General features: G+C 36.5%; 2 protein-coding genes across 5 annotated transcripts in view; both read left to right on the top strand.

Annotated features, from left to right (window-relative positions):
• Positions 1-11,284, top strand: part of MGAT4D (MGAT4 family member D) — a 56,019-nt gene extending 44,735 nt beyond the window's left edge. For all 3 annotated transcript variants that reach the window (XM_019024975.4, XM_063705556.1, XM_055384726.2), the window contains exons 10-11: positions 2,038-2,145; positions 10,094-11,284. In XM_019024975.4, the coding sequence (XP_018880520.3) occupies positions 2,038-2,145; positions 10,094-10,102 (117 nt within the window). In that variant the 3' untranslated portion in view covers positions 10,103-11,284. The remainder of the gene's footprint in view (positions 1-2,037; positions 2,146-10,093) is intronic.
• A 7,791-nt stretch (positions 11,285-19,075) lies between these two features.
• CLGN (calmegin) overlaps positions 19,076-27,382 on the top strand; it is a 32,933-nt gene continuing 24,626 nt past the window's right edge. Inside the window, exons 1-2 of one of the 2 annotated variants that reach the window (XM_031010068.3) lie at positions 19,103-19,434; positions 20,185-20,268. The gene's annotated coding sequence lies outside the window, so the exon portion shown is untranslated. Of the gene's footprint in view, positions 19,435-20,184; positions 20,269-27,382 lie in introns of both variants that reach the window. The other variant, XM_031010067.3, reaches the window with a different exon arrangement.

Here is a 27,382-nt window from a genome sequence, read left to right as displayed (position 1 = left end):
GGACACAGAGACAAACCGTCTCACCAACATTTGAAAATTACTTACAATATTTAAAAAACATTATATAAAAAATATTTATGTATCTATATGTGTATACATTTAACAAAATACGTATATTGTCTGTATGCTGGACACCTTAAAATGCTAATAAAAGGAACAGAGAGACATACCATGATCATAGATTGGGAAGCTCAACCTAGTAAAGGTATGAATGTTACCCTAATTGGTCTATGGATATAACACAATTCTAATCAAAATCCCAGCAGGAATTTTTTGGTAGATATTCTACCAAAGCTGATTCTAGAATTTTTAAGAGAAGACAAACGAAATAGATCTACTAAAATAGTTTTGAAAAAGAAGAATAAAGTTGGGAAAATCACATTATTCAATCTGAAAGCTTACTACAAAGCTACAGTAATCAAGACAAGCCACCTTTACTGGCAAAAGGATAAGCACAAAGTTCCATGGAGCAGAATAGGCAGTCCAGAAATAGGCCCACAAAATATAACGAACTGATATTTTACAAAGTGTATGCAATTCAATGGAGAAAGAATAATCTTATCACAAATGTTTACTGGATCAATTGGTGCCATATCTCTTAACCATAATGCAACCTAAACCTCACACTTTATACAAACATTATTTCAAAATAAATCATCTATCTAAACACAAAAAATCATCTATCTAAACACTAAAACTCTTGGAAGAAAATATAGAAAAAATGTTCAGGACCTAGGGCTCGGTGAAATTTTTTTAAATGACACTAAAAGCATTTTTAAAAATTGATAAATTGGACCTCATCAAAATTAAAAATTTTTGTGCTGCAAAAGGTACTGTTAAGAGGATAAGACACCACAGACTAGGAGAAAATATTTGTAAATTCCATATCCAACAAAGGACATGTATTCAGTATATGTATAGAACTCTCAAAACAGGTAAGCAACTCAATTTTTAAAAGGGCAAAAGATTTGAACAGACACTATCCAGACTCCATAAAAGTAGTGATTGTCCTTACAGCCATATGAAATAAGCTCAGCTTTATCAACAGGTTGTTTTGAGGGTGTATTTGCAGAGCCATTATTTTATATTCTAAACTGTAACTCCTCAACCAATTTTATCTGATGCTAATTTAGTTTCAAATTAAATTAACTCTAGACCATTAAATTACTTTACAGTTAAAAGAGAAACTGTTAATTCCTATGTGTTAGTACTGGGTAGAAATGCATCTAAATAAACGTGTTATGTAAAAAATTACTATATATATACATTTTAGATTTATTTTTCTGAATCTTCTATGTATAAAAATATATAAAATAATTCTCAGTGATCATCATTATTTCAAATGTTTGTGGGGTTTTTATTGTTTGTTTTGTTTTTGTTTTTGTTTTTTAAAAATGGAGTCTCACTATATTGCCCAAGGTGGTCTCAAACTCCTGAGCAATCCTCCCACCTCGCCTCTCAAAGTGCTGAGATTACAGGCATAAGCCACTGTGCCTGGCCTTCAAATGTTTGTTTTTAATAGGAGTGGTGCCATAGGTCATCCTTCTTATTTTTCTTTTTGAGAAAATTATCCAGATTCTTTTTCATTGACTATAAATTGGTTCTTTGTTTTAATATTATATTTTTTACTCTCTAAGAAGAAATTGAGGTGATATAATTCAATAAAGAAATTAGTCAATGAATATGGGAAGTGAAAGAATGCTGTAGTCTGACAGATATGGGTAGAAAAATGACAAGAATTTTATTTGAGTTATTGTAATTAAAAGAAAGAGAGGAAATATAATTGGTACAACACTAACCTGCTTTTCTAAGACAGAGTTCATGCAAATACATGTTGTAATGAAAACCCTTTTTTACCCCAACTCCTTTGCTCTATTCTTATGAAGAAAAAGCTAAGAATTAAATATTTTGTTTATATTTTTAAATATGAAAATAGAACTCTAGCAAAAACTAATATATAAAAATTCTACCGTCAGTAAACGCAATACAAAGCAATACCTGGGTTTTTACAGAAGATTGTTGTTTCTTTTTCCCCAGAGAAACTGTATGAAACGAAAGAAGCAAATACGTATTCAGTATAAACCTTCTCTTTTCCAGCATGTGGGTGTACATTCGTCATTCCCTAGAAAAGAACAATATGAAAAAGTAAGATTTTGAAATGTAACTTTAGTAACATACAATGTTTTATAAGCTTATAAAATACTATTTAGAAAAGGAGTGGTGACATAAGACACTATAAAATATGGTTGTTTAAGCAGAATTCATCTTATGACAGTACTGTATGTTGTGAAGAGCATTTATAAATTAAGCAATCATCTTTTAAAGCCCCAAGTTATCTATCATGGTAAGAAGAATTAAGCCTACATAACATAAACTATTTTGCCTTACTGTTCCCAGTTGTGCAATTTTAAGAAGACTAAAAAAGAGTTGTTTTGAAAATTATAATAAAGTTCACTCTTTTAGTCTAAAATTCAAAATTATACTAGAATATTTCAAAAATAAAATCCCTCTATTATTTAATTTAAATGTATCAGAATTTTTATTTCAGACCACTGTTTTACCAGATGAAGAAAAATTTAGCATTGCTTGAATTTTAGTCATTCTTAAAATTTTGCATCATTTTCAGATATAATATTTTTGATAATTAACTTAGCCCCTTAGTGTAGTAGAAGAAACAAGGAATTCAAGGTCAAAGCACCTAGTTTTCAGTCCTGGTGAACTAGGGAGTACATATATGATATTGGGCAGGCTCTAACACTCCTCTGAGCTTTCTTCATCTATAAAAGCTTCAAAGAGTTTAAATGATCCTTCAGGTTTCTTCTACCCTCGACACCTCTACCCTTAGTGTCTTTACACTATGAAAGAAATGCTTGCTTTAATCCTTTGTCAATTGAATGAGAAATAGATGTATACATCTTCCTATCATTCATGACTCTCCCTCTTTCTGCTTTTTCTACTTTGTGTATTGTAATGCACGATTTGGAACCATGCCTAGAACATAATGTGAACTCAGTAAATGTTAGCTGTTGGCTATCAAGCAAGGTGGAATCCAATAAAGAAAATGTGTCCAACAAGACAAATATGTGCCTGGAATAATGAAAATGTAACTGTTGTGAATCTTTGTGCAAAAAGTCACACCATCAGAATACATAGCTGTAGGTGTGATGCAGAAATAGATTGGTCTATACCATTCTCTTTTTTGATGCTATTATAACGGGATTCTTTCATTATATTTTTTGGCCAGATATGATATTTTAACCTCACCTTTGTAAATTCATGGCATATTAAGTAAATGTAGACATAAACATTCATATTTTGATGTTATAATGCTGGCTTTTTTCCTTTTGATACCTCACACCACACAAAATAGAAGTCAATAACAATTTAATAATATGTCAAATGTGATTATATTTAAATTATTTTTTAAATTTTTAACAGGATGTCTATTAGGAGTTTCATGTTTCTAAAGCTTTAAAAAGTATCAAAATCATTCTTTGGGAATAATGACATAATAAGGATTAGACTATTTCTCAGCTTTCTTAAGCGACTACATCATATTTTAAAATATTAATCCTTCAATAAAGTGGCAAGTATAAGAAAATTGATATAAATATATAGACAATCATCAGATATTTATTAATTTAATTTTAAATTATTACATTCTATGAATGTTCAACTTTTGTTGCTGTGTTTCCCTTAATATTCATTTCTTTAAGTCTTTTTAAAAAACTTTTGGGTAAAATTTGTTCTTTAACTAGTTAAATTTTGTTTTACCCTTATGATAAAACTTTTTTTTTTGGGAAGGAGTCTCACTCTGTTGCCCAGGCTGGGGTGCAGTGGCACGATCTTGGCTCACTGCAAGCTCTGCCTCCCAGGTTCACGCCATTCTCCTGCCTCAGCCTCCCAAGTAGCTGGGACTACAGGCGGCCACCACCATGCCGGGCTAATTTTTTTGTATTTTTAGTAGAGATGGGGTTTCACCGTGTTAGCCAGGATGGTCTTGATCTCCTGACCTTGTGATTTGCCTGTCTCGGCCTCCCAAAGCACTGGGATTACAGGTGTGAGCCATCGTGCCTGGCCATGATAAAATTTTTTAAATGTAAGATAAATTTTCTACAGTTTTATTAAGCAGAAAAATAATTTTATTTATCTCTATTCATCTAGCTTGTAGTTCAAAAAATAATAATTTAATAAAACAAAAATATGCCTTTTTAGTGATGAACTTTCTTAAATAGTTTTTAAATTTTTTGAAATTTGCCTAGATTGTCAGTTTAAATGCTTTTTATCATTTCATATTCTATGTCTGTGATAAACATACAAATTTCTTTTGGAAACAAAATATTTCCACATTTGTTAACAAAACCATACTTTCTGAAAATGCAAATAAAAACTTAAAAGAAAGTTTTTTCTTAATTGATAAGCTAATAGTGTGTATTTCTATGATTTTCTACCTCTCCATTGTATACAAAAAGTCATTTTCCATTTATTACAGTGCACTGGGCATAGGGCCAATTATTTAAATGTACTGCCAGTAGGGTTGCCAGATAAAATACAGGACACCCAATTAACTTTGAATTTCAGTTAAACAACGACTTTTTTTCATGTATGTCTCATTTGTTTTGTTGTTGTAGTAGTTGTTGCTAAATCTACCAAGCCTAGTTGGAGGTGATGAAGGGGCAGGGAGTAGAAGATACTTCCCATAAAAATGCTTTAACTGAAAAGAATACCCACACACAGAGAAGAAAGGATCAGCACAAGAACTCCAGCAACTCAAATGACCAGAGTGTCTTCTGTCCTGCAAATGACCACACCAGTTCTCTAGCAAAGGCTCTTAATCAGGCTGAAATGGCTGAAATGACAGAAATAAAATTCAGGATATGGTTAGAAATGAAGATCTTCAAGATTCAGGAGAATGTTAATACTTAATCCAATGTATCTAAGAATCAAAATATAACAATACAGGAGCTGACAGATAAAATAACCAGTATAAAAAATAATCTAACTGACCTGATAGAGCTGAAAAACACACTACAAGAATATCCTAATGCACTTGTAAGTATTAACAGTAGAACAGACAAAGCTGAGGAAAGAATCTCAGAGCTTGAAGACTGGCTTCCTGAAATAAGATAGTAAAAAATAAACAAAAAGAGTGAAAAAAGAATAAACAAAACCTCCAAGAAATATGAGATTATGTAAACAGGCCAAATCTATGAATCACTAGCATCACCGAATAAGACAGGGAGAAAGCCAACAACTTGGAAAATTTATTTCAGTATATTGTCCATGAAAGCTTCTCCACCCTCGCTAGAGAGGACAACATTCAAATTCAGGAAATGCAGAGAACCCTTGCAAGATATTAGAAGATCACCCACAGGACACATAATTGTCCGATTTATGGAAGTCAAAATGAAAGAAAGAATGCTAAAGGCAGCCAGACAGAAAGGGCAGGTAACCTGTAAAGGGAACCCCATCAGGCTAACAGTAGACCTCTCAGTTGAAACCCTGCAAGCCAGAAGAGATTGGAGGCCTATATTCAACATTCTAAAAGAAAAAATATCTTCAACCAAGAATTTCATATCCAGCCAAACTAAGCTTCCTAAGCAAAGGAGAAATAAGATCCTTTTCAGACAAGCAAATGCTGAGAGAATTCATTACCGCCAGACCTGCCTTTCAAAACCTCCTGAAAGGAGCACTAACTATGGAAAGGAAGGACTGTTACCAGCCAATGCAAAAACACATTGAAGTACACAGACCAGTGACATTATAAAGCAACCACACAAACAGGTTTGCATAATAACCAGCTAACAACACAACGACAGGAACAAATGCACACATATTAATACTAATCTTGAATGTAAATAGGCTAAATCCCTCACTTAAAAGGCAGAGTGGCAAGCTGGATAAAAAAGCAAGTCTTCAAGAGATTGGTATGCTGTCTTCAAGAGATCCATCTCACATGCAGTGACTCTTATAAGCTCAAAATAAAGGGATGGAGAAAAACCTACCAACAAATGGAAATCAGAAAAAAGGCAGGGATTGCAATCCTAATTTCAGACCAAACAGACTGTAAACCAACATCAAAAAAGACAAAGAAGGGATTACATAATAGTAAGGGGTTCAATTCCACAAGAAGAGCTAACTATCCTAAATATATATGCACTCAACTCAGGAGCACCCAGATTCATAAAGCAAGCTCTCAGAGACCTACAAAGAGACGTAGACTGCCATACATAATAGTGGAGACTTTAATACCCCACTGACAGTATTACACAGATCATCAAGGCAGAAAATTAACAAAAGATATTTAGGACCTAAACTCAACACTCGACCAAATGAACATAATATATACCTACAGAACTCTCTGCCCCAAAACAAGATATACATTCTTCTCGTAACCACGTGGCACATACTCTAAAATCGACCGCAAAATTGGACATAAAACAATCCTCAGAAAATGCAAAACAAAACCTCAAAATCATACCAACCATGCTGTCAGACCACAGTACAATAAAAATAGAAATGAAGACTAAGAAAATTGCTCAAAACCATACAATTACATGGAAATTAAACAACCTGCTCCTGAATGACTTTTGGGTAAATAATGAAATTAAGGCAGAAATTAAGAAGTTCTTTGAAACTAATGAGGGCAAAGGTAAAACATACCAGAATTTCTGGGGCACAGCTAAGGCAGTGTTAAGAGGGAAATTTATAACACTATATACCCACATCGAAAAGCTAGAAAGATCTCAAGTTAACAATCTAACATCACAGCTAAAAAAAAAAAAAAAAACTAGAGAAGCAAGAGCAAACCAGCTCCAAACCTAGCAGAATACAGGAAGTAACCAAAATCAGAGCTGAACTGAAGGAGACTGAGACACGAAAAACCATTCAAAAGATCAATGAATCCAGGAGTTTGTTCTTCAAAGAAATTAATAAGACATATGGACCACTAGCTTAATTGTAATAATGAAGAAAAGAGAAAATATTCAAATAAACACAATTAGAAATGACAAAGGAGACATTGCCACTGACTCTACAGAAATACAAATACCCATAAGAGACTGTTATGAACACCTCTATGCACACAAACTAGAAAATCTAGAGGAAGTGGTAAATTCCTGGATACATACACCCTCTGAAGACTGAACCAGGAAGAAAGTGAATCCCTGAATAGACCAACAACAAACTCCAAAATTGAATCAGTAATAAATAGCCTACTGAACCAAAAAAGCCCAGGACCAGACAGACTCACAGCCAAATTCTATTAGATGTTCAAAGAAGACCTGGTACCATTCCCACAGAAACTATTCCAAAAAATTGAAAAGGAGGGACTCCTCCCTAAGTCATTCTGTGAGGCTAGCATCATCCTGATACCAAAACCTGGCAGAGACACAACAACAACAAAAAAAACTTCAGGCCAATATCCTCAATGAGCATCAATGCAAAAATCCGTAATAAAAAACCAGCAAACCAAACCCAGCAGCACATCAAAAAGCTAATTCACCACAATCAAGTAAGCTTTATCCCTGGCATGCAAGATTGGTTCAATATACACAAATCAATAAATGTGATTCCTCACATAAACAAAACTAAAGACAAAAACCACATGATAGGCTTTCAATGGTACTGGTACAAAAACAGACACATAAACCAATGGAACAAAATAGAGAGCCCAGAAATAATGCCACACATCTACAGCCATCTGATCTTCAACAAAGCTGACAAAAACAAGCAATGGGGGAAAAGACTTCCTATTCAATAAATGGTGCTGGGATAACTGGCTGGCCGAGTGCAGAAGATTGAAACTGGACACCTTCCTTACACCATATACAAAAATCAACTCAAGTTGGATTAAAGCCTTAAATGTAAAACCTGAAACTATAAAAACCCTGGAAGATAACCTAGGAAATACCATTCTGGACGCAGGAACTGATAAAGATCATATGATGAAGATTCCAAAAGGAATTGCAATAAAAACAAAAGTTGACAAATAGATCTAATTAAACTAAAGAGCTTCTATATAGCAAAAGAAACTATTAACAGAGTAAACAGACAACCTACAGAATGGGAGAAAATATTTTTTAAAAACTATGTATTTGATAAAAGTCTAATATCCAGGATCTGTAAAGAATTCAAAGTTACAAGCAAAAAACAAACAACCCCACTAAAAAGTGGGTAAAGGGCACAAACAGATGCCTTTTAAAAGAAGACATACATGCAGCCAAGAAGCATATGAAAAAAAATGCTCAGTATCACTAAGCATTAGAGAAATGCAAACTAAACCCAAACCACAGTGAGATACCATCTCACACCAGTCAGAATGGCTATCATTAAAAAGTCAAAAAATAGGGCTGGGCATGGTGGCTCATGCCTGTAATCCCAGCACTTTGGGAGGCTGAGGTGGGCGGATCACCTGAGGTCAGGAGTTCGAGACCAGCCTGGCCAACATAGTGAAACCCCATCTCTACTGAAAAAAATACAAACATTAGCTGGGCGTGGTGGCACGTGCCTGTAATTCCAGCTACTTGGGAGGCCAAGGCCAGAGAATTGCTTGAACCTAGGAGGCAGAGGTTGCAGTGGGCCAAGATCGCACCATTGCACTCCAGCCTCGGCAACAAGAGCAGAACTCCATATCAAAAAAAAAAAAAAGGCAAAAAATGAAAGATGCTGGTGAGGTTGCAGAGAAAAAAGAACACTTATACAGTGCTGGCAGAGTGTAAATTAGTTCAACCATCATGGAAAGCAGTGTGGCAATTCCTCAAATAATTAAAAACAGAACTATCATTTGACCCAACAATCCCATTACTGGGTATATACCCAAAGGAATACAAATCGTTCTACCATAAAGACACATGCACACATATGTTCCTCTATTCACAATAGCAAAGACACAGAATCAACCTAAATGCCTATCAGCGATAGACTGGATAAGGAAAATGTGGTACACATACACCATGGAATACTACACAGCCATAAAAAAGAACGAGATCATGTCCTTTGCAGGCACATGGATGCAGCTGGAGGCCATGATTGTTAGTAAACTAACACAGGAACAGAAATCCAAACACTGCATGTTCTCACCTATAAGTAGGAGCTAAATGATGAGAACCCATAGACACATAGAGGTGAATGACAGATACTGGGGCTTACTTGAGGGAGGATGGTAGGAGGAAGGAAAGGATCAGGAAAAATAACTATCGGGTACTATGCTTAGTACCTGGGTAGCAAAATAAGCTGTACACCAAACCCCCGTGACACAAATTTACCTATATAACAAACCTACACATGTACCCCTGAGCCTAAAATAAAAGCTTTTTTAAAAAAAATACTTTAACTGCATTATTACTTAAGGTCATGCCCTTGACTTTTATTAAAGGATGATATATTAGTACTGTATAACATTTTTGCATTTTCTTCAAAACTGTTATTTAAAGTTTTATGATTCTCTTTTATGTGAAAATACATGCAACAATTCTCTTTTAGAATTTGATGCTGGGAAAAGATATTTCTCAAAAAACTGTCATGATTTATTTGGTTTTGTGTGGGGTTTTTTCCCCTTTGACTAACAAGAAATTCAAAACTCATTTCATATGATATGTAGTATCCATATAATCTTATATTAAAAGCAGAATTTCTTCAGTCCTCATTTTAAATTTAATCTCTGGCTTTCTCTCATATATTATTATTAAAGGATTATTGTGTTTTCACTTTAAATTACCCTAAACCTTTACTATAGTTTTGTTATAAAAATCAAATAAAATAAATGTTTTAAACTATTTATATATTACCTACAATGTTTTGTTGGCTGTAATGATAATCTGACTATAAAGATTTCCCCAGAATCCCACAGATGGAAATCTGCTTTCAATCATTTTAACAACATAAGAGTGTTAAAATTGGCATTGTCTAATACATCTTGAGAATCTTATCTTCTCCCAACATAAAGTTACCTTCTCTATATAGAAAGAGTGGGTGGTATCAAAGAGGATACAATAAGGAAATAATATGATTAAGAAATTGCTATGAAAATAATTTCATCTTTATGAATTAATATATTATTTCTAGATGTTAACGTTTTTTATTTTCATTTCAGAAAATATGAAGATAAATAAGAAGAAACTCCATAATACCTGGAACCTCAGATAACCTTGATATCTAATGGCATGTTTCAGAAATTGTAGTAATGAAAATACATAATTATCTAGCAGATAAGTAAACAATGAATAAACTAGTAGACTTGAAAGTACTAAATGACTTCTTATGTCAAGACAAGGTAGAACATTGATTTATATTGTTTTTACCCTATTACAATTTAATTTAAAAATACTAAAGGCAAGGAAGTTTTTTTTAAATTAAGAACCATACTTTATTGACTTCGATAGTGAGACCATCACATAATCTCAATAAACAGTTAAAAGTTCGAAAGCTTGCTATTGTCAGGGAGAAGTTTGGGGTGAATTGGTATATGCCGTTATCCATTTTGTTAAGACACCTAAAGAAATAGAAAGCACAAATTTAAACAAGCCTGGATCTGACAGTGCCACAATGTCTTCTTGTCTTTTAATAGATGCATTTAAAACTATAAACTTATCCCTATGTGCCATTTGAACCGATTATCAAACATCTTGATATGTATGTATTCTTATAGTCATTTAGTTCTAAAGATTTCATAGTTTCTCTCATCATTGCCTTCTTAACACACAGATTATTTGGGAGTTTTTTTTCCCCCAAATATATTGGTTTTCTCCATCTTTTATTGTTAATTTCTAAATTACTTGCATAGTGGTTATAGAACTTTACCTGTGTGATAAAATTTTGAGAATTGTTGTGAATCCTTGTGTTCCATATGACTTTGGAAAGAATGTATAGTTTCTGTATACTCCCTTTTAAATATGTTATATTCATTTGTTTTTAAAAGTGTTGGTTTTGTGCTTTAAAAATATCTCTTAAAAGTATTCCTATCTATTGGGTGCAAGATTCTCTTATATCAGGCTTTCTAATTTGGTTGTTGAAAACTTTTCACTCCTTACTAATTTCTATATGCTTGATCCATCAGTTTCTTACAGGGGCCCATTAAAATCTATTTTTCTTCTTGATGTTATTCTGTAAGGTATTACTTATTTTGAGCAATAATAAGTGATATTTATTTGTTATCCTTTAATCAAATATTGTGAAATTCTTCATTTCACATTGTTGCCTTATTCTTGAGTGCCAAGATCTCACACATTCGCCTCAGTATGAACTGTATCAAATACCAATTTATAAAGATAATATGAAAGATGAACTATTTCTGTGTGTCCATTTCATTCTCACCTTTGAGAAGAAAATAAGGTATTGTATGTATGTTAAAAAGATTTTAAATTTGACTTAAATTTTGAACTTTGGAAATTAAATCTGCCAAAGCATAGTCCCGGATAATATGAAGAATTACAACTAAGTCTAGGAACAGTATTTCTTGAAAAGATAGCAACATTCCTTGAAAAGGTGCTTACTTGGACTTCTTATCCTACCATTGAAGACTAGAACAAAATACCTAAATGATTAGGACCATAAGCTAGGATAAATACTAAAAGAGCCTATCCAACATTCTGCTGAATGTCAAGAGAAAGCTGAGATGATTCCAAGGGAATGCTGCTGCGGTGCTCAGAAAGAGGCATTTGAACCCTGACTGAGATACAGTGAGAGTGAAAGATGCTAGAAGAAAAAAGGGGGAAGAGAGTTAAAGACAGCCTTAAAAGTCCAACCCAATTACCATTGTCCTTAAAGAAATCATTCTTGATTAAGAGTGGGTGGCCAGCACAAAGTATTTCTAGAAAATGTTTCTAATGTAGCCAAAGGAGATGCCCCTAACTTCCGTCCTCACCCCTGCTGCTTGCAAATGTGGATGCTTAGAGGATCCCATTTACCATCCATGGCCTTTGGTCTGAGATACATGAGGAAGGGGAGATTTGGAGAACCCCAGACACTTAATCTGGAGTAGAGCAGAGCAAATAGTGCTTCATTGGTTGGTTTGGGCATTTGTTTTATAGCATTTATGCTGATTTTGCTTTATTAAAATCACTCTTCTTCAAACCTACATGAAGACAAATGATGATGTATAACAGATAAGTTTGTAGAAACCAGATTCTCCTGAAATCTTTTTTCATAAAGCTACTTTTGAAGCAAATAGAAGCTCTGCAAACATTAGAGACATAAGTAAAATTATCTCTATTGCCAAAATTTATCTCTCAAGTATTGAGATAAGAAAGCCACGAACACCTGCATTATTTATTATTGACTATATGAAGTAAATAGCAATGTAGAAATATTACTACTAATAATTAGTAATTAATAGCAATAGTCAATGTGGCTCCACTCTTGGGTAGAGGAGAAAGAGACACCCTCTACTAACATAGGTGTGTAAAAATGTCTCAGGGTTAATTGTGTACTCTTGCATAGACCTTTCACCCTGTAGTAGGTTTGTGACAATTGTGAACAAATTTACCAAGATAAATCTGGGCAGGCATTCCCATGGGAACACATCTCCTTGTGTTTCCTTTTTTAAAAAACAGCCTTGGCTTACATTTTTAGACACTGTGTTCATTTTAATGGTAACTCTGGTAATGAATTATCAGAAAATTTATATAAGCTGACAGATTTTTGTTGTGCTGATATTAGTCTTCTTTCTATAAACCCAGATAAAATGTATAATTTCTTAGAAAACAGTTTACCAAAATTAATGCCAGTAGAGACAGAAAGCTTAAACTAACCAATTTTCATAGAAGAAATAGAGAAAGTTATCAAGAAAAAACAAATGATCACAAAGAGACAACAGACCCAGATAGTCATCTGCACAGGGAAATTCAACCCAACTTTTAGAGACCAAATAGTCCCAATATTTTTAAATTGTTTCAAAGCATGGCAAATAAAGAAAATTTTTAAATTATTTTAATGATATAAATATAACATCAGCACCTAATCCTGGTAATGGCAGCAAAAAAAAAAGAAAAGTATAGAGCAATATCATTTATGACAATTGATGCGAAAATCTGAAATACAATTTAGAAATAGATTCCCAAGCAACATTCAAAAAAAAAACACCACAACCATGACTTGATATTTATACAAAGAATGCAAGAACCTGTTAGCATTCTGTTAGGAAACCTACTATTACAGTGCACAATACTAATAGGACTAAGAAAAATCACACGGTTACCTCCACAGATGCTTAAGAAGCCTTTGAAAAAAATTCAACTTATGTCCTATTAAACTTTTCTTTATAAATTACCCAGTCTTAGATATTCCCTTATAGTAATGCAAAAAAGGCCTCAGAAAGTTCAGAGGTTTAATTGGCTCATGGTTGTTAAGAATGTATACTCTCTGCCCCAAAACAAGATATACATTCTTCTCATAACCACGTGGCACATACATCTGCTCAGCTCCTGATGAGGGCAAAAAAGGCCTAATACAGAGTTATTCAAGTCTCTTGAATAACTAGGAGTGGAATGGCTGGGATGTCTTGTAGGTACATGGAATCGTGTCGTTTTTTATTCCCACAAGCAGTGTATGAGAGTGTTTATTTCCACTCGGCCTCCCAATCCTGATTTTTTTAATGAGATATTTGCCTTCTTCTTCTTCATTTAAATATGAGGTTCTTAAAACACATACAGGAACCTAATTAAACTCCTAAACTAAATATTAATAGTTTGTCATATATGCTAAAATTACTTTTCTCAGAAAGTCTTTTGTCTTAAACTTATTTTGTATTGTCTTTTGACATACAAAATTTTCAACTTTGAAATAGCCAAATATATTAATAATTTCTTTTATGACTTTTGCACTTTTTATATTGTTTAAAACAACCTACCTACCCACATCAAGCATATAGTCCCATATATTATATTATAAAACTTCTATAATTTTTAAAGTTTAGGTCTCTATTTCCATTAAAATAGTGTGTGTGTGTGTGTGTGTGTGTGTGTGTGTGTGTGTAATGGTAGAAAATCCAACTCTAAATCTTTCCACCCCAAATGTAGAGCCAGATGGCCCCACTGATTTATATATTTATTAGTCCATTTTCATGCTGCTGATAAAGACATACCTAAGACTGGGCAATTTACAATAGAAAGAGGTTTAATGGACTTACAGTTCCACATCGCTGGAGAGATCTCAAAATCATGGCAGAAGGTTAAAGTCACACCTCACATGGTGGCAGACAAGAGAAGAGAGCTTGTGCAGGAAAACTCCTGTTTTTTTTAAACCATCAGATCTCATGAGAGTTATTCACTATCACAAGAACAGCATGGGAAAGACCCACTCCCATGATTCAATTAATCTTCCACCAGGTTCCTCCCATGAGACTTGGGAATTCTGGGAGTTACAATTCAAGATGAGATTTAGATGGGGACACAGCCAAACCATATCATTCCACCCCGTCCCCTCCAAAATCTCATGTCCTCACATTTCAAAACCAATCATCCCTTTCCAATAGTCCCTCAAAGTCTTAACTCATTTCAACATTTAACTCAAAAGTCTGCAGTCCAAAGTCTCATCTGAGACAAGCCAAGTCCCTTCCACCTATAAGCCTGTAAAATCAAAAGCAAGTTAGTTACTTCCTAGATACAATGGGGGTACAGGCATTGGGTAAATACAGCCGCTACAAATGGGAGAAATTGGCCAAAACAAAGGGGCTACAAGCCCCATGCAAGTCTGAAATCCAGCAGGGCAGTCAAATCTTAAAGCTCTCCTTTGACTCCATGTCTCACATCCAGGTCACGCTGATGCAAGAGGTAGGTTCCCATGGTCTTGGGCAGCTGCACCCCTGTGGCTTTGCAGAGTATAGCCTCTCTCCCGGTTGCTTTCACAGGCTGGTGTTGAGTGTCTGCAGCTTTTCCTGGTGCACAGCGCAAGCTGTCAGTGGATCTACCATTCTGGGGTCTGGAGGATGGTGGCCCTCTTCTGACAGTTCCACTAGGTGGTGCCCCACAAGGACTCTGTGTGGGGGGCTCTGACCCCACATTTCCCTTTGGCACTGCCCTAGCAGAGCTTCTCCATGAGACCCCCGCCCCTGCAGCAAACTTCTGCCTGGGCATCCAGGCGTTTCCATACATCCTATGAAATCTAGGTAGAGGTTCCTAAACCTTAATTCTCAACTTCTGTGTACACACAGGCTCACCACCTGGAAGCTGCCAAGGCTTGGGGCTTCCAACCTCTGAAGCAGCAGCCTGAGCTGTACGTTGACCCCTTTTAGCCATGGCAGGAGCAGCTGGAACACAGAGTACCAAGTCCCTAGGCTGCACAGAGCAGAGGAGCCCTGGGCCCAGCCCACAAAACTGTCTTTTCCTCCTAGGTCTCTGGACCTGTGATGGGAGGGGCTGACATGAAGACCTCTGACATTTTCCCATTGTCTTGTGGATTAACGTTTGGCTTCTTGTTACTTATGAAAATTTCTGGAGTGGAGATTTTCATTTCTATCACATTGTCAGGCTGCAAATTTTCAAAACTTTTATCTTCTGTTTCCCTTTTAAAACTGAGTGCCTCTAATAGCACCCAAGTCACCTCTTGAGTGCTTTGCTGCTTAGAAATTTTTTACACCATATATCCTAAATCATCTCCCTCAAGTTCAAAGTTCCACAAATATCTAAGACGGGGCAAAATGCTGCCAGTCTCTTTTTTTACATATGCTGTGTGGTATGGATTGAAAAATGTACTTATTACATGTGAATATTCAATTGTACCACCACAATTTGTTGAAAAGACTAGGCTTTCTCTACCAACTGCATGTGTACCTATGTTGAAAACCAGTTCCCCACACTGTCTTATTCTGTTTTGTGTTGCTATAACAGAACACCTGGGACTGGGTAATTTATAAAGAAAAGAGATTTATTTAACTCACAGTTTGGCTAGCTGGGAAGTTCAAGAACATGGCTCTGGCTTGTGGTGAGGCTTTTGTGCTAGGCCAAAAGATGGCAGAGAAGGTCAAAGGGGAAGCAGACTCATGCAAAGAGGGAAAACCTGAGGGGCATCCAGCTTTATAACAACCCATTCTCATGGGAATGAATCCAGTCTCGTCAGAGTAAGAACTCACTCACTACTGCAATGGCATCAAGCCACCTACGAGGACAGGACCTTCATGACCCAAATACTTGCCATTAGGCCCCACTTTCCAGCACTGCCACACTGGGGACCAAATTTCAACATGAGTTTTGGTTGGGACAAACCAACCATGTCCAGGCCATAATACATACACATGTAAGTCTATATAGAATCTATTCTGTTCCATTGATTTGTCTGCCTTGATACTAATACTCTTTGATAACTCTTTGATAACTATAGCTGTATATCATTCTATAAATCCTAAAGTCGGGTAGTGTTTCTGAGGGGGGTTATCTTGAGACACAAGAAAAAAACTCAGCATGGGCTCATTCTGCCAACTATATAGTTTAACCAGACGAATTCTGGGAAAAACAATGATGCCTATTGTCATTACTATTGTTTACTATTGTTTGATATTTTTGTTAAAGTAATAAGGAAAAAAACCTCAGAAAATAAGTATAAATATAAGAAAGAAAAGATCATTTTCTGCCATAGACATAATTATACATCTTGAAAATAAAAGTCAACCCACTGGAAATACTTGTGGAATACTTGTTTCCTTTTCTCTATTTTCTGCACCATTAAAAAGCACATTCCTAAACATATGAAAATATACAAACATTTTTAAAGTATTATTTGAATTATCTAGGTTCTGAGTCCACTCATTGTATTTGAGTTAAAACTTCATTCTGCATAGCTCTTTAATCCTGATAATCGAGGCATTTCCTATATTCTGCATTTTTCAAGTGGCAAGGTGTTGTGGAAAGAGCACAGGCTTTGAATCCTCACTCTGCATCTTAAGATCTGTGTGAATAAGTTATGTAACTGATCTGGGTCTATTTCCTCATAAGTAAAATAAGGATGATACCTGTGGGTCAATTGCATATAGCAACTTGCACATAGTAGACCATTAATAAAACACAGCTCTGATTTTGATTACAAAACAGGCTTCCAACAGGACATCACTCTGTTCCATCAAGCAGCATGAACCTTTCTGCTTTTTTTTTTTTTTTTTGACACAATGTCTCACTCTGCCATCCAAGCTGGAGTGCAGTGGCACTATCTGGGCTCACTGCAACCTCTGCCTCCTGGGCTCATCCCACCTCAGCTTCCTCCCACCTCAGCTTCCCAGGTAGCTAGGACTACAGGCATGCACCACCATGCCCAGTTAATTTTTTTGTATTTTTTTGTAGAGATGGGGTTTCATCATGTTGCCCAGGCTGGTCTCAGGCAGCTCGGCTCTAGCGATCTACCTGCCTCAGCCTCTCAAAGAGCTGGGATTACATGCATGAGCCACCATGCCACGTCACCTTTCCTGCTTTTTATGTTTTTCTAGATTTCTGATTACTCTAGTCCCTCCAATCTTGATTACATTGCCTTGGTCTCTTCCCAAATCTCTCTTCAATTTTGATGTGTCAGAACACTTCACGACTCTACCATTCAGCATTACCTTATGGGACTCCTCCGCTTGTATTATTAAACACTACATCACTCTCAAAAGCCATACCCCGGTCTTATTTTCAGATTATTCTTTCTCCTCTGACATTATCACGCTGTATTATTCTGATGAAAAGTTGCCTATTAAACAAATTATAAATATTATATTCAATCATCCTTTCAATAAGTGGCAAATAATTTTGGAGATATGTTAAGGCCTTAAATTTCAAGGTTAGAGATTAGATTTCATGCTGTGGGTAATGAAGGGTCATTGGAAACTACTGAATGAGCTGAGGATTAAACTACGAAGTGTAGGTGGGAGGCTCTGAATGGGGGCAACTAGTTAGGTAACTCTGAACAACAGTTTCTAAAGTAGTGAGAATCTAAACTAGAGAAATGGCACAGGTACTGAAGGGGGTGAGGACCTCTTTTAGATGATTTTATGGAGTTAGAGTTTAATTTATGGAAGCAGTGAATGTAGCAGCCAAAGAGTAAAAAAATGTTCTCAAGGTTTTGAGTACTATGTGACCAAGAAGTTACTACTAAATCTTGCAAAAATTCACTATTCTTACATTTTTAGTTTTCAGCTTCCTCACTGCAAACTTTGAATGGATCCTTTAAAAAATTCCTCTCTAGCAGTTCAAGTGTATTTGTTATGGGCCACAGAAGTATGTTGAATAATAGAAGTCAGAAGGATGGAAGAAAGAAATAAAGGGGATAATATTGTTACAAAGTATCTCAAACAAAATGTCTTTTTAACCAGTAAATTTTAACACTATCCAAACACTCTCCCAGAGGTGACAAAGTCAAAAGTTTAGAAACGCTAATCTTAATTAGTGAAGCAAGTGAGAAAACTCAGTGATCTTGACCCCTAGCCAATAATGATACGTTGTGCACGGAATGCCACCAAACCCTTAAGATTGAAACTCTTCAACAAGGGTGTTAGACTCACAAGTCAATTAAATGTTGTTAATTAATCTTCCAATAAAATTAAATTGTTATACCAAATTCAAAGTCAAGATTTACTATAAAATATTAAGTAGTAAAATTAATATTGATCCAATATATAAAAGGCAAAGCAGCTTGTGATTGCATAATCATAGCATAAACTACGTTTATGCTAAGTTTTATTTCAATGTGTTTGAAACTACAGGCTCTGAGAGAGACAGGCCTGATTTACATCCTGTTTCCACTGTTTACATGTTGTGTAACTTCGAGCAAGTTGCCATCAGTTTCATCACCTGGGTTGCCACGAAGGTTAAACAATGAATGTAAGCCCCTTAGAGCACAATGAACACAATAAATGTTAGCAGCTCTTATTAATAGTGTTGTTCGAGAGAAAAAGAACATATTGTTTTATATACAATGTATTTATTAACACTTAACGTATCTGTATTTGTCATATACACACACCGGACAGGAAAGCTCCTTATTAATCACCATGACCGCAGATCTGTTAACATCTAGAACTCTGGAGAAAGCCTAGAGCCCTAATCTTGCTGCACTTATTACTGGACGTTGTTCATAAATATGATTTACATAAAATTCAGGACCCAATCATTGCGCAACAGGAGGTAGCACGGTCTGCAGAGAGGGCGGGAGCTCAGAGGAGGAAAAGTCTTCGGACTTGCAGGCGGAATTCCTCCTGGGCTAACCCTGGAGCGGGGTCCACACCACAACCGGCCGGCGGCGGCACAGGCTCCATGTGCGGCTCCCCCTGGAGGCGGTTGAGCCTCTCGGAGCAGGAGCGCGCAGCACACACCTCGGGCAGCCACCGCCTCCGGCCAGCCACCGCACGCGCACGCGCGGTTAGTAGTCGCTGCTGCGCGGCCGCCGGCGGGACTGGTCTGAAGAGACGCGGGGACCAAGTGGCAACGACTTGGACATCTGAGCTGTCACTGCCGAAAACAGGCCGCAAGAGAGGTGCGTGAGCAGCAGGCCGCGTTCCCGCTGTCCCGCTGCCCTTTGCGCGCAGATTGGGGTGAGGAAGCGGAGTCGTTGCTGCTTCCCCCAGGCACCCCGTTACTTTGCCGCCAGAGGGCTGAACTGGTCGGGGCCAAGTGAGGGTGGATGTTGAGTCTGGCGATGGGGCTGCAGCGAGCTAGGGTCTTGACTGGGCTCTGGCGGCCCCGTGGGTGGACGCAGGAGGTGGTGCCACCTGGGACCCTTTGTGTCTCCAGCACCGCCGCATCCACCTGCTGCGCCCGGGCTGGGGCGGACGAGCACGGGGACAGCTAGGTGCCTAGCCCGGCCGGCCTCCCCTGCGGGCTTGAGGAGCCACCGGGAGCGGAGGCCGTTATTCCAGCGGTTGCCATTGCAGCCCCGTTCCACGCTTGAGCCCCGGGGCGCTCTCCCAAGGGTTGTAGAGGGGGCCCGGGGCGCGTCTGGGCGCTGCTCACTCTGCTGACTGCTCCTTACAGTAACCCAAACGAGATCAAAATAGGCTCGGCTGTCTCAGTCTCCACCTATGTGGAAGCGAAGGGACCCCACTTCACGGCGGTGGGGCCAGGGACTGTTGGCCGCTCCCTCGATACCCGCGCAGAGCCCAGTGTGCGCCGCCGGGGGGCGGGCGAAAGGGCTGGGTTGAATCCAGAGAGGCCCTAATTACTAGACTCATTATCGCCCCAGGCCTGTTTACCATCAATCAGACACTTTCGCTGATTTTATTTATAGCATCTGCCCAAGCAACAAAGAGGAGGTGTTTGCTTGGGAGTTAAAAGCAAATGGCAACCAAAGCTCAGGACTGGGAGAGAAAAGGTAAATAACGTGGCCACGGAAGAAGTCTCAAAGTAGAAAAGAGTTCATTAACGTATAAACTTTTTGTTGCTTAAAAGCAGGCAAAATCCCGATCTCATCTGATGATTTTGCTTGCTTTACAAACGTCGACATCACTCGAGGTAGCCCTCCTTTGGGTCATTGTAAGTTTGACCTGTTTTCAGTTTGGAGTTTTGCCTTCACGTCTTATTGGTTTGATCTTCCAGTAACATTTAGATCTCATCTCCAAATCCTCAGAACAAGATATTCTGTACTCTCTGTCTTAGCTAGTTGATAAGGTTAATTATTGTGTGTAAATGATGTAAGTATGTTGATACATCTGTAGAAATTGAAGTGTTGTAAGTTAGCTGTAGTACTTTTTAAGTACCTAATAAATATTGGTGTTTTTAAATAGAAAACTAGAATTATGAACTTTAAAGAATCTTTGGATTGTCTAGTTCACGTCAAAAATGAGAAAACAGGCCCAGAGCAGTTTTTATCACTTGTCTTTTTAATAATAAAACTAGAAACTTGGTGCGATGGTGCCATGTTTGGTGTACTTTTTATTATATCATTCTACATTGCATTCCTGAAGCCACATGACAACTAAAACTTTAAGTAATAGGTGATTGTCAAACACCACTTCTGGAATATACCAGTGTTGGTCTGATCCTCAGTCAGCCATTAAAACTGAATAACAGCAGAAAGGCATCGCAGTTATAAGAAATAGCATGTACGAGAAGTGTGTTAAATAGGTGTGTTGAGAGTGAAAGAAGGCCCGGCGCGGTGGCTCACGCTTGTAATCCCAGCACTTTGGGAGGCCGAGGCGGGCGGATCACCTGAGGTTAGGAGTTGGAGACCAGCCTGACCAATATGGTGAAACCCCGTCTCTACTAAAAATACAAAAATTAGCCGGGCATAGTGGCGCGCGCCTATAATCCCAGCTACTCGGGAGGCTGAGACAGGAGAATCTCTTGAACCAAGGAGGCAGAGGTTGCAGTGAGCCGAGATTGTGCCACTGCACTCCAGCCTGGGTGACAGAGCAAGACTCCATCTCAAAAAAAAAAAAAAAAAAAAAAAAAGAATTACAAAAATGTGTCACAGAAACAGAAAGTGACTATAGTGTTGGAAAAATGTCAGCTGTAGACTTGTTCAATGCAGTGTTGCCAGAAACCTTCAATTTGTGAAAAATGCAATAAATCAACGTGCAGTAAAATGAGGTATGCCTGTATGTACACACACACACACACACACACACCCTATTGATTCTGCTTCTCTGATGAACTCTGACTAATAAAATGACTCTCCTCCAAGTAATGATTCAGGGATTCTGCAACTTTCTACCTTGGAATTTTGCCATTTTCAACCATGACCTTCAAAATTGCTTGCATCAAACCAGAAGGGGAAAGATCATAAAGAATTATAATTCATAATTATAGGAAGTTTTTATGGGCAAGGGCTGACAATGGCATACAGGTCTTCTATTTACATTCTGTTGGCTGGAACCAGGTAATGGTCACATCTAGTGCCAAGGAAATTACCCTTGTGATCAGCCAGCAACTTCTCCCACACTTTACAACACATATTGCATATACTGTGATTGTCTTTTTTGTGTGTGCCTTACTTACCTTTGATGTGACAGTGAGCATTACTTCAATACCAGTACATGAGCTGCACTTTATAATTTGTAATTTGGGGGTGGTAGTGGAGATCCAGTAGGGTTTTTAGGAGATATTGGTGTAATTATTTAAAGTAGACCAGACTACTTGATCTAGATTTCAAAGATTGGGAAGAATGGTATCTCATTCATGGATAAAGTTACTTGTGCTTCAATTTGTTATTGAACTACCACAGAAGCAGTGCAGAGAACATACATGAGATCAAAGATACGTGTTGGTGCAGAAGGATGCAGTTCTTCAGTGCGTCCCTTCTTATGAAGTCACAACTGATATTTAGTGATCTCAGCAAGCCTCATGGAGTGAGGAATACATAAGAAGCTTGGAACCCTGGGCATGCTACCTTTTAATTTATAAGGAGGGAAGAGGGTGACATTAGCACTAAATGTTCTACCCTATACCATATAAACAAATTCTTGCTGTACTAAAATTATATAACTTAAAACAACCATACAGATCAATAAAGAAATAGATAACACCACAAGCCAACTAAACATAATAAACATATGGACAACACTGTACCCAACAATAGCAGAACACACATTTTTCTTAACTGCACATAGAACATTCTCCAGGATAGACCATATTAGACCACAAAACAAGTCTTAATGAATTTTAAAAGATTGAAATCATACAAAGTAAGTTTTCTGAACACAAAGGAAAGAAACTAGAAATCAATAGTAGAAGGAAAACAAGAAAAATTCACAAATATGTGGAAATTAAACAGCACACTCTTGAACAATGAGCCAAATAAGTCTCAAGAAAAGTTAGAAAAACATCTTGAGACAAATGAAAAGGAGAACAAAAGATACCAAAACTTATGGGATACAGTGAAAGCAGTGTTAAAAGGGAAATTTATAGCTTTAAACACTTACATGAAAAACAAAAGATCTCAAGTTAACAACCTAACTTACACCTTGAGGAACTAGAAAAAGAGCAAATGAAACCCAAAAGTTGGAAGAAAGAGGGAAATAATAAAGATTAGAGCAGAGAGAAACGAAATAGAAAATAGAAAAACAAGAGAGGAAACAAGTGAAATCAAGAGTTAATTCTTCGAAAAGGTCAACAAAAAAATTAACAAACCTTTAGTTAGATTAAGAAAAATGAGAGAAGACTCAAATAACTAAAATTGGCAATGAAAGGACATTACATCTGATTCTACAGAAATAAGAGGGATTATAAGAGAATACGCTGAAGGATTGTATGGCAACAAATTGGATAACCTAGATTAAATGGATACATTCTTAGAAACACACACCCTATCAAGATTAATCATGAAGAAGTAGAAAATCTGAACCGACCTATAACTGGTAAGGAGATTGAATCAGTAAACAAAAACTTCCCAGCAGATAAAAGCCCGGGACTAGGTGGCTTCACTGGTGAGTTCTACCAAACATTGAAAGAATTAACACCAGTCCTCCTCAAATTCTTCCAAAATATTGAAGAGGAGTAAACACTTCCAGATTCATTCTATGAAGCCAGCATAACCCTGTTATCAAAGCCAAAGACACTACAAGAAAACTACAGAGCAATATTCCAGATGATTATTGATGCAGAAATTCTTAACAAAATACTTGACAACAAAATTCAGCTGCATGTTAAAAGAGTTATATACTATGACCATGTTGGATTTATTCCTAAAATTCAAGGATGATTCAACATAAGAAAATCAGTGTACCATGCCACATTTACAATGTAGGGAGGGGAGAACACATGATCATCTTTATTCATGCAGAAAAAGCATTTGACATGATTCAACACTCTTTCATAATGAAAAACACTCAGTACACTAGGAATAGAAGGAAATCACCTCAACATAGTAAAGGCCTTATATGAAAAGCCCACAGTTAACATCAGACTAAATCGTGAAAGACTGAAAGCTTTTCCTTTAAGATCTAGAATAAGACAAGGATGCCTGCTTTTTCCACTTCTCCCGAGCCAGAGAAATTAGGGAAGAAAAAGAAAGAAAAAAGACATTCAAATTGAAAAGGAAGAAGTAAAATTATCTCAGCAGATAACATGATCTTATATGTATGTACAAAACCCTAAAGATTTCACGAACACAATACAAAAATCTGTTAGAAATAATAAATGAAGGCCAGGCATGGTGGCTCATGCCTGTAGTCCCAGCAATTTTGGAGGCCAAGGTAGCCAGATCAGTTGAGTCTAGGAGTTTAAGACCAGCCTGCGCAATATGGCAAAAACCATCTCTACAGAAAAATACAGAACATTAGCTGGGCATGGTGATGCTTGCCTGTAGTCCCAGCTACTCGAGAGGCTGAAGTGGAGGATCACCTGAGTCCAGGAGTTCAAGGCTGCAGTGGGCCATGATGGTGCCACTGCACTCCAGCCTGGGTAACAGAGTGAGATCCCATCTCAAAAAACAAACAAATGAATTCACTAAAGTTGCAGGGTAAGAAAACTAGCACACAAAAATTAGTTGCACTTCTGTATACTAACAATGAACAGGAAATTAAGAAAACAATTCCATTTATAACAACATAAAAAAGAATAAAATACTTAGGAATAAATCAAGGAAGTAAAATACTTGTACATGAAAAATTATGAAATGCTACTGAAAGAAATTAAGAAACAAATATTAATCAATGGAAAGACATTGTGTTCATTGGGATTGGAAGACTTAATAAGATGGAAACACAACCCAAAGTAATCTACAGATTCAGTGCAATCCCTATCATAATCCTAATAGCACTTTTTGCAAGAATAGTAAAATTCATATAGAATCTCAAGGGACCCCAAATAGCCAGAACAATCTTGGGAAAGAATAAGTTTGGAAATCTCACATCTCTGTTTCAAAACTTATTACAAAGCTATAGTAATCAAATCAGTGTGAGACTGGCATAAAGACAGACATATATATCAATGGGATACAATAAAGAGCCTAGTAATAAATTCCCACATACATGTTCAAATGTTTTTTTATAAAAGTTCCAAGACCATTTTGTGAGAAAGGACAGTCTTCTCATGAGATGATATTGGGGAAACTGGCTATCCGCATGCAGAAGAATGAGGTTGTAACCTTACCTTAAATCATAGACAAAAATTAACTCGAAATGGATTGAAGACTTAAACATAAGAAAACTATAAAACTGTTAAAAGAAAACATGGAAAGCTTCATGACATTGAATTTGCCAGTAATTTTTATATGACACCAAAAGCACAGACAACAAAAGAAAATATATATAAATTGGAAAACTCAAAATTAAAAAGTTCTGTGCATCAAAGAACACAACAAAATGAAAAACCTATGCAATGGGAGAAAATATTTGCCAATCATATATTTGATAAGGGGTCGGTATCCAGAATTTGTAGGAACTCCTACAACTCAAAACAAAAACAAAACCTGATTTTTTAAATAGGCAAAGGACTTGAATAGACATGTTTCCCTTGAAGACGTATAAATAGCCAACAAGCACATGAAAAGATACTCAGTATCACTAATCATCAGGGAAATGCAGATCAAACCACAATATGATACTACGCCATATTAGGACCTATTACAATGACTACTATTTAAAAAAACATAATTTTGAACAAATGTTGGCAAGGATGTGTAGAAATTGGAAGCCTTGTGCCTTGTTGGTGGGAATGTAAAATGGTAAAGCCACTGTGGAAAACAGTAAGAGGATTCAAAAAAAATAGAATTATCATATGACCAAGCAATTCAACTTATGGGTATATACTCAAAAGAATTGAAAACAAGGTCTCAAAGAGTTATTTGTATACCCATATTCATTGTAGGATAATTCACAACAGCCAACAGGTGGAAGCAACAGATGAATGTATAAACAAAATGTGGTGTATACACACAATGGAATACTGTCCAGCTTTAAAAAGGAAGGAAATTTGATACATGCTACAACATGAATGAAGCTTGAGGGCATTATGCTAAGTAAAATAAGCCAGTTACAGAAAGACCAATACTGTATGATTCCACTTATATGCAGTACCTAGAGTAGTCAAAATCATAGAGATAGATATTAGAAAGATGGTTTCCAGGGGCTGGAGGGAAGGGTAGTGGGGAGTTGTTAAAAGTGTATAGCGTTTTAGTTTTAGAGCATGAAGAAAGTTTTGGAAATTAGTTGTACAACAATGAGAATATGCTTTACCACGTGATTTAAAACAATTTTAAATGCATAAATTAACTACTTCATTTTCTTGTAGTATTACCCCAGCATCTGGCCTCTCAGAGTTTCAGTACAGACTTGTCAATAGCATACCTCTCTCTAAGAAATGAGATGTGACAAACCTCATAGTTTTGTTTGGAACTTAATAACATGTTGGCACCATTATGAGACAGATTTCAATACTGTGAACTTCATGATCTAATTCTCAATTGTCAGCTGGTGCAGCATTGAAGAATGATAGGATACTGCAGCATTACGCAGAAAGTATTAAGTCTGTATTTCTGATTTTTTTTAAAAAAAAGAACAAATAAAAACAATAGAACTGCATTGTCTACAGAATGCCTTCTAACCAATTGCAGTTCTTTAAAAATCTCTGTTTTTGTTTTGTCGATTGGGAATAGTACCTATGCTATTCATGTCCTGGGCTGCAAAGATTAAATTAGCTAGTTCTTTGATGTAAATATAAGATCATTGAATTTTAAAGAAGAAACAAACTTTCAAGATAAAGTGTTTTCTGAACTTTTTTCTGAAGCATTGGCAACTATTTCTAAGGAAAAGTCAGGAAAAACTATAATATAGAATACAAATAAAACTGGGGTGCTCTGGTTGAGTTAAGGGTAGAGTTCCAGATAGAGCACTACCTGCTTGGCTTCCTCTTAACTCTTTCTTGGCAGCCCAGTACACCAGAGCTCAAACAAAGCACTTAGAATGTATTTTTTTCAACAAATTAATTATTTGGAACCTAAAGTGTACATTCATTTGAAAGAGAGGATATGGGTCTAAAGTTATATTAATGTTCATTATTACTAGTATTATTTTATGTGTTTTTATTTTGCTCAAAAATGATTAATAGCCAGTCAAGCAAAGTGCCTTTTACTATGTAACATGGAACGCCCTTAGACTTTTAGAATAATGAAGCTTTTAGAGTTCACAGTTAACAAGCAATTTGCAGATATACAAATTTCTGTGCCAATAACTAGGAAATTAAGGAAATAAGCCTATTTCATTGTGTCAAATTGATCCCTTTACATTTACTTCCTATCCCAGTTATACCTCTTTTGTGATTTAGAGAGATCAAATCCTAGTTAATGACAGCACCCATCATTTTTGTCTTTGTCCATAAATATATAAGTAATTATGTAATTGTGGAATTATAGGAATTATATATGCAAAATAACTTTCTCCATAGCAGTCTACCTGATTACAATAAGCCCTATATTTGTTTGATCTTTTGACTGTTTGATTTTAGTAAAACACTACCACATTAAATTTGTGATAAAAAATTTTTTGTAT

Source organism: Gorilla gorilla, chromosome 3, assembly GCF_029281585.2.
Source record: "Gorilla gorilla gorilla isolate KB3781 chromosome 3, NHGRI_mGorGor1-v2.1_pri, whole genome shotgun sequence".
In the NCBI taxonomy this organism is placed as follows: Eukaryota; Metazoa; Chordata; class Mammalia; order Primates; family Hominidae; genus Gorilla; species Gorilla gorilla.
Note: the sequence above shows the minus strand (reverse complement) of the source record. Positions and strands in the feature narration are given on the sequence as shown.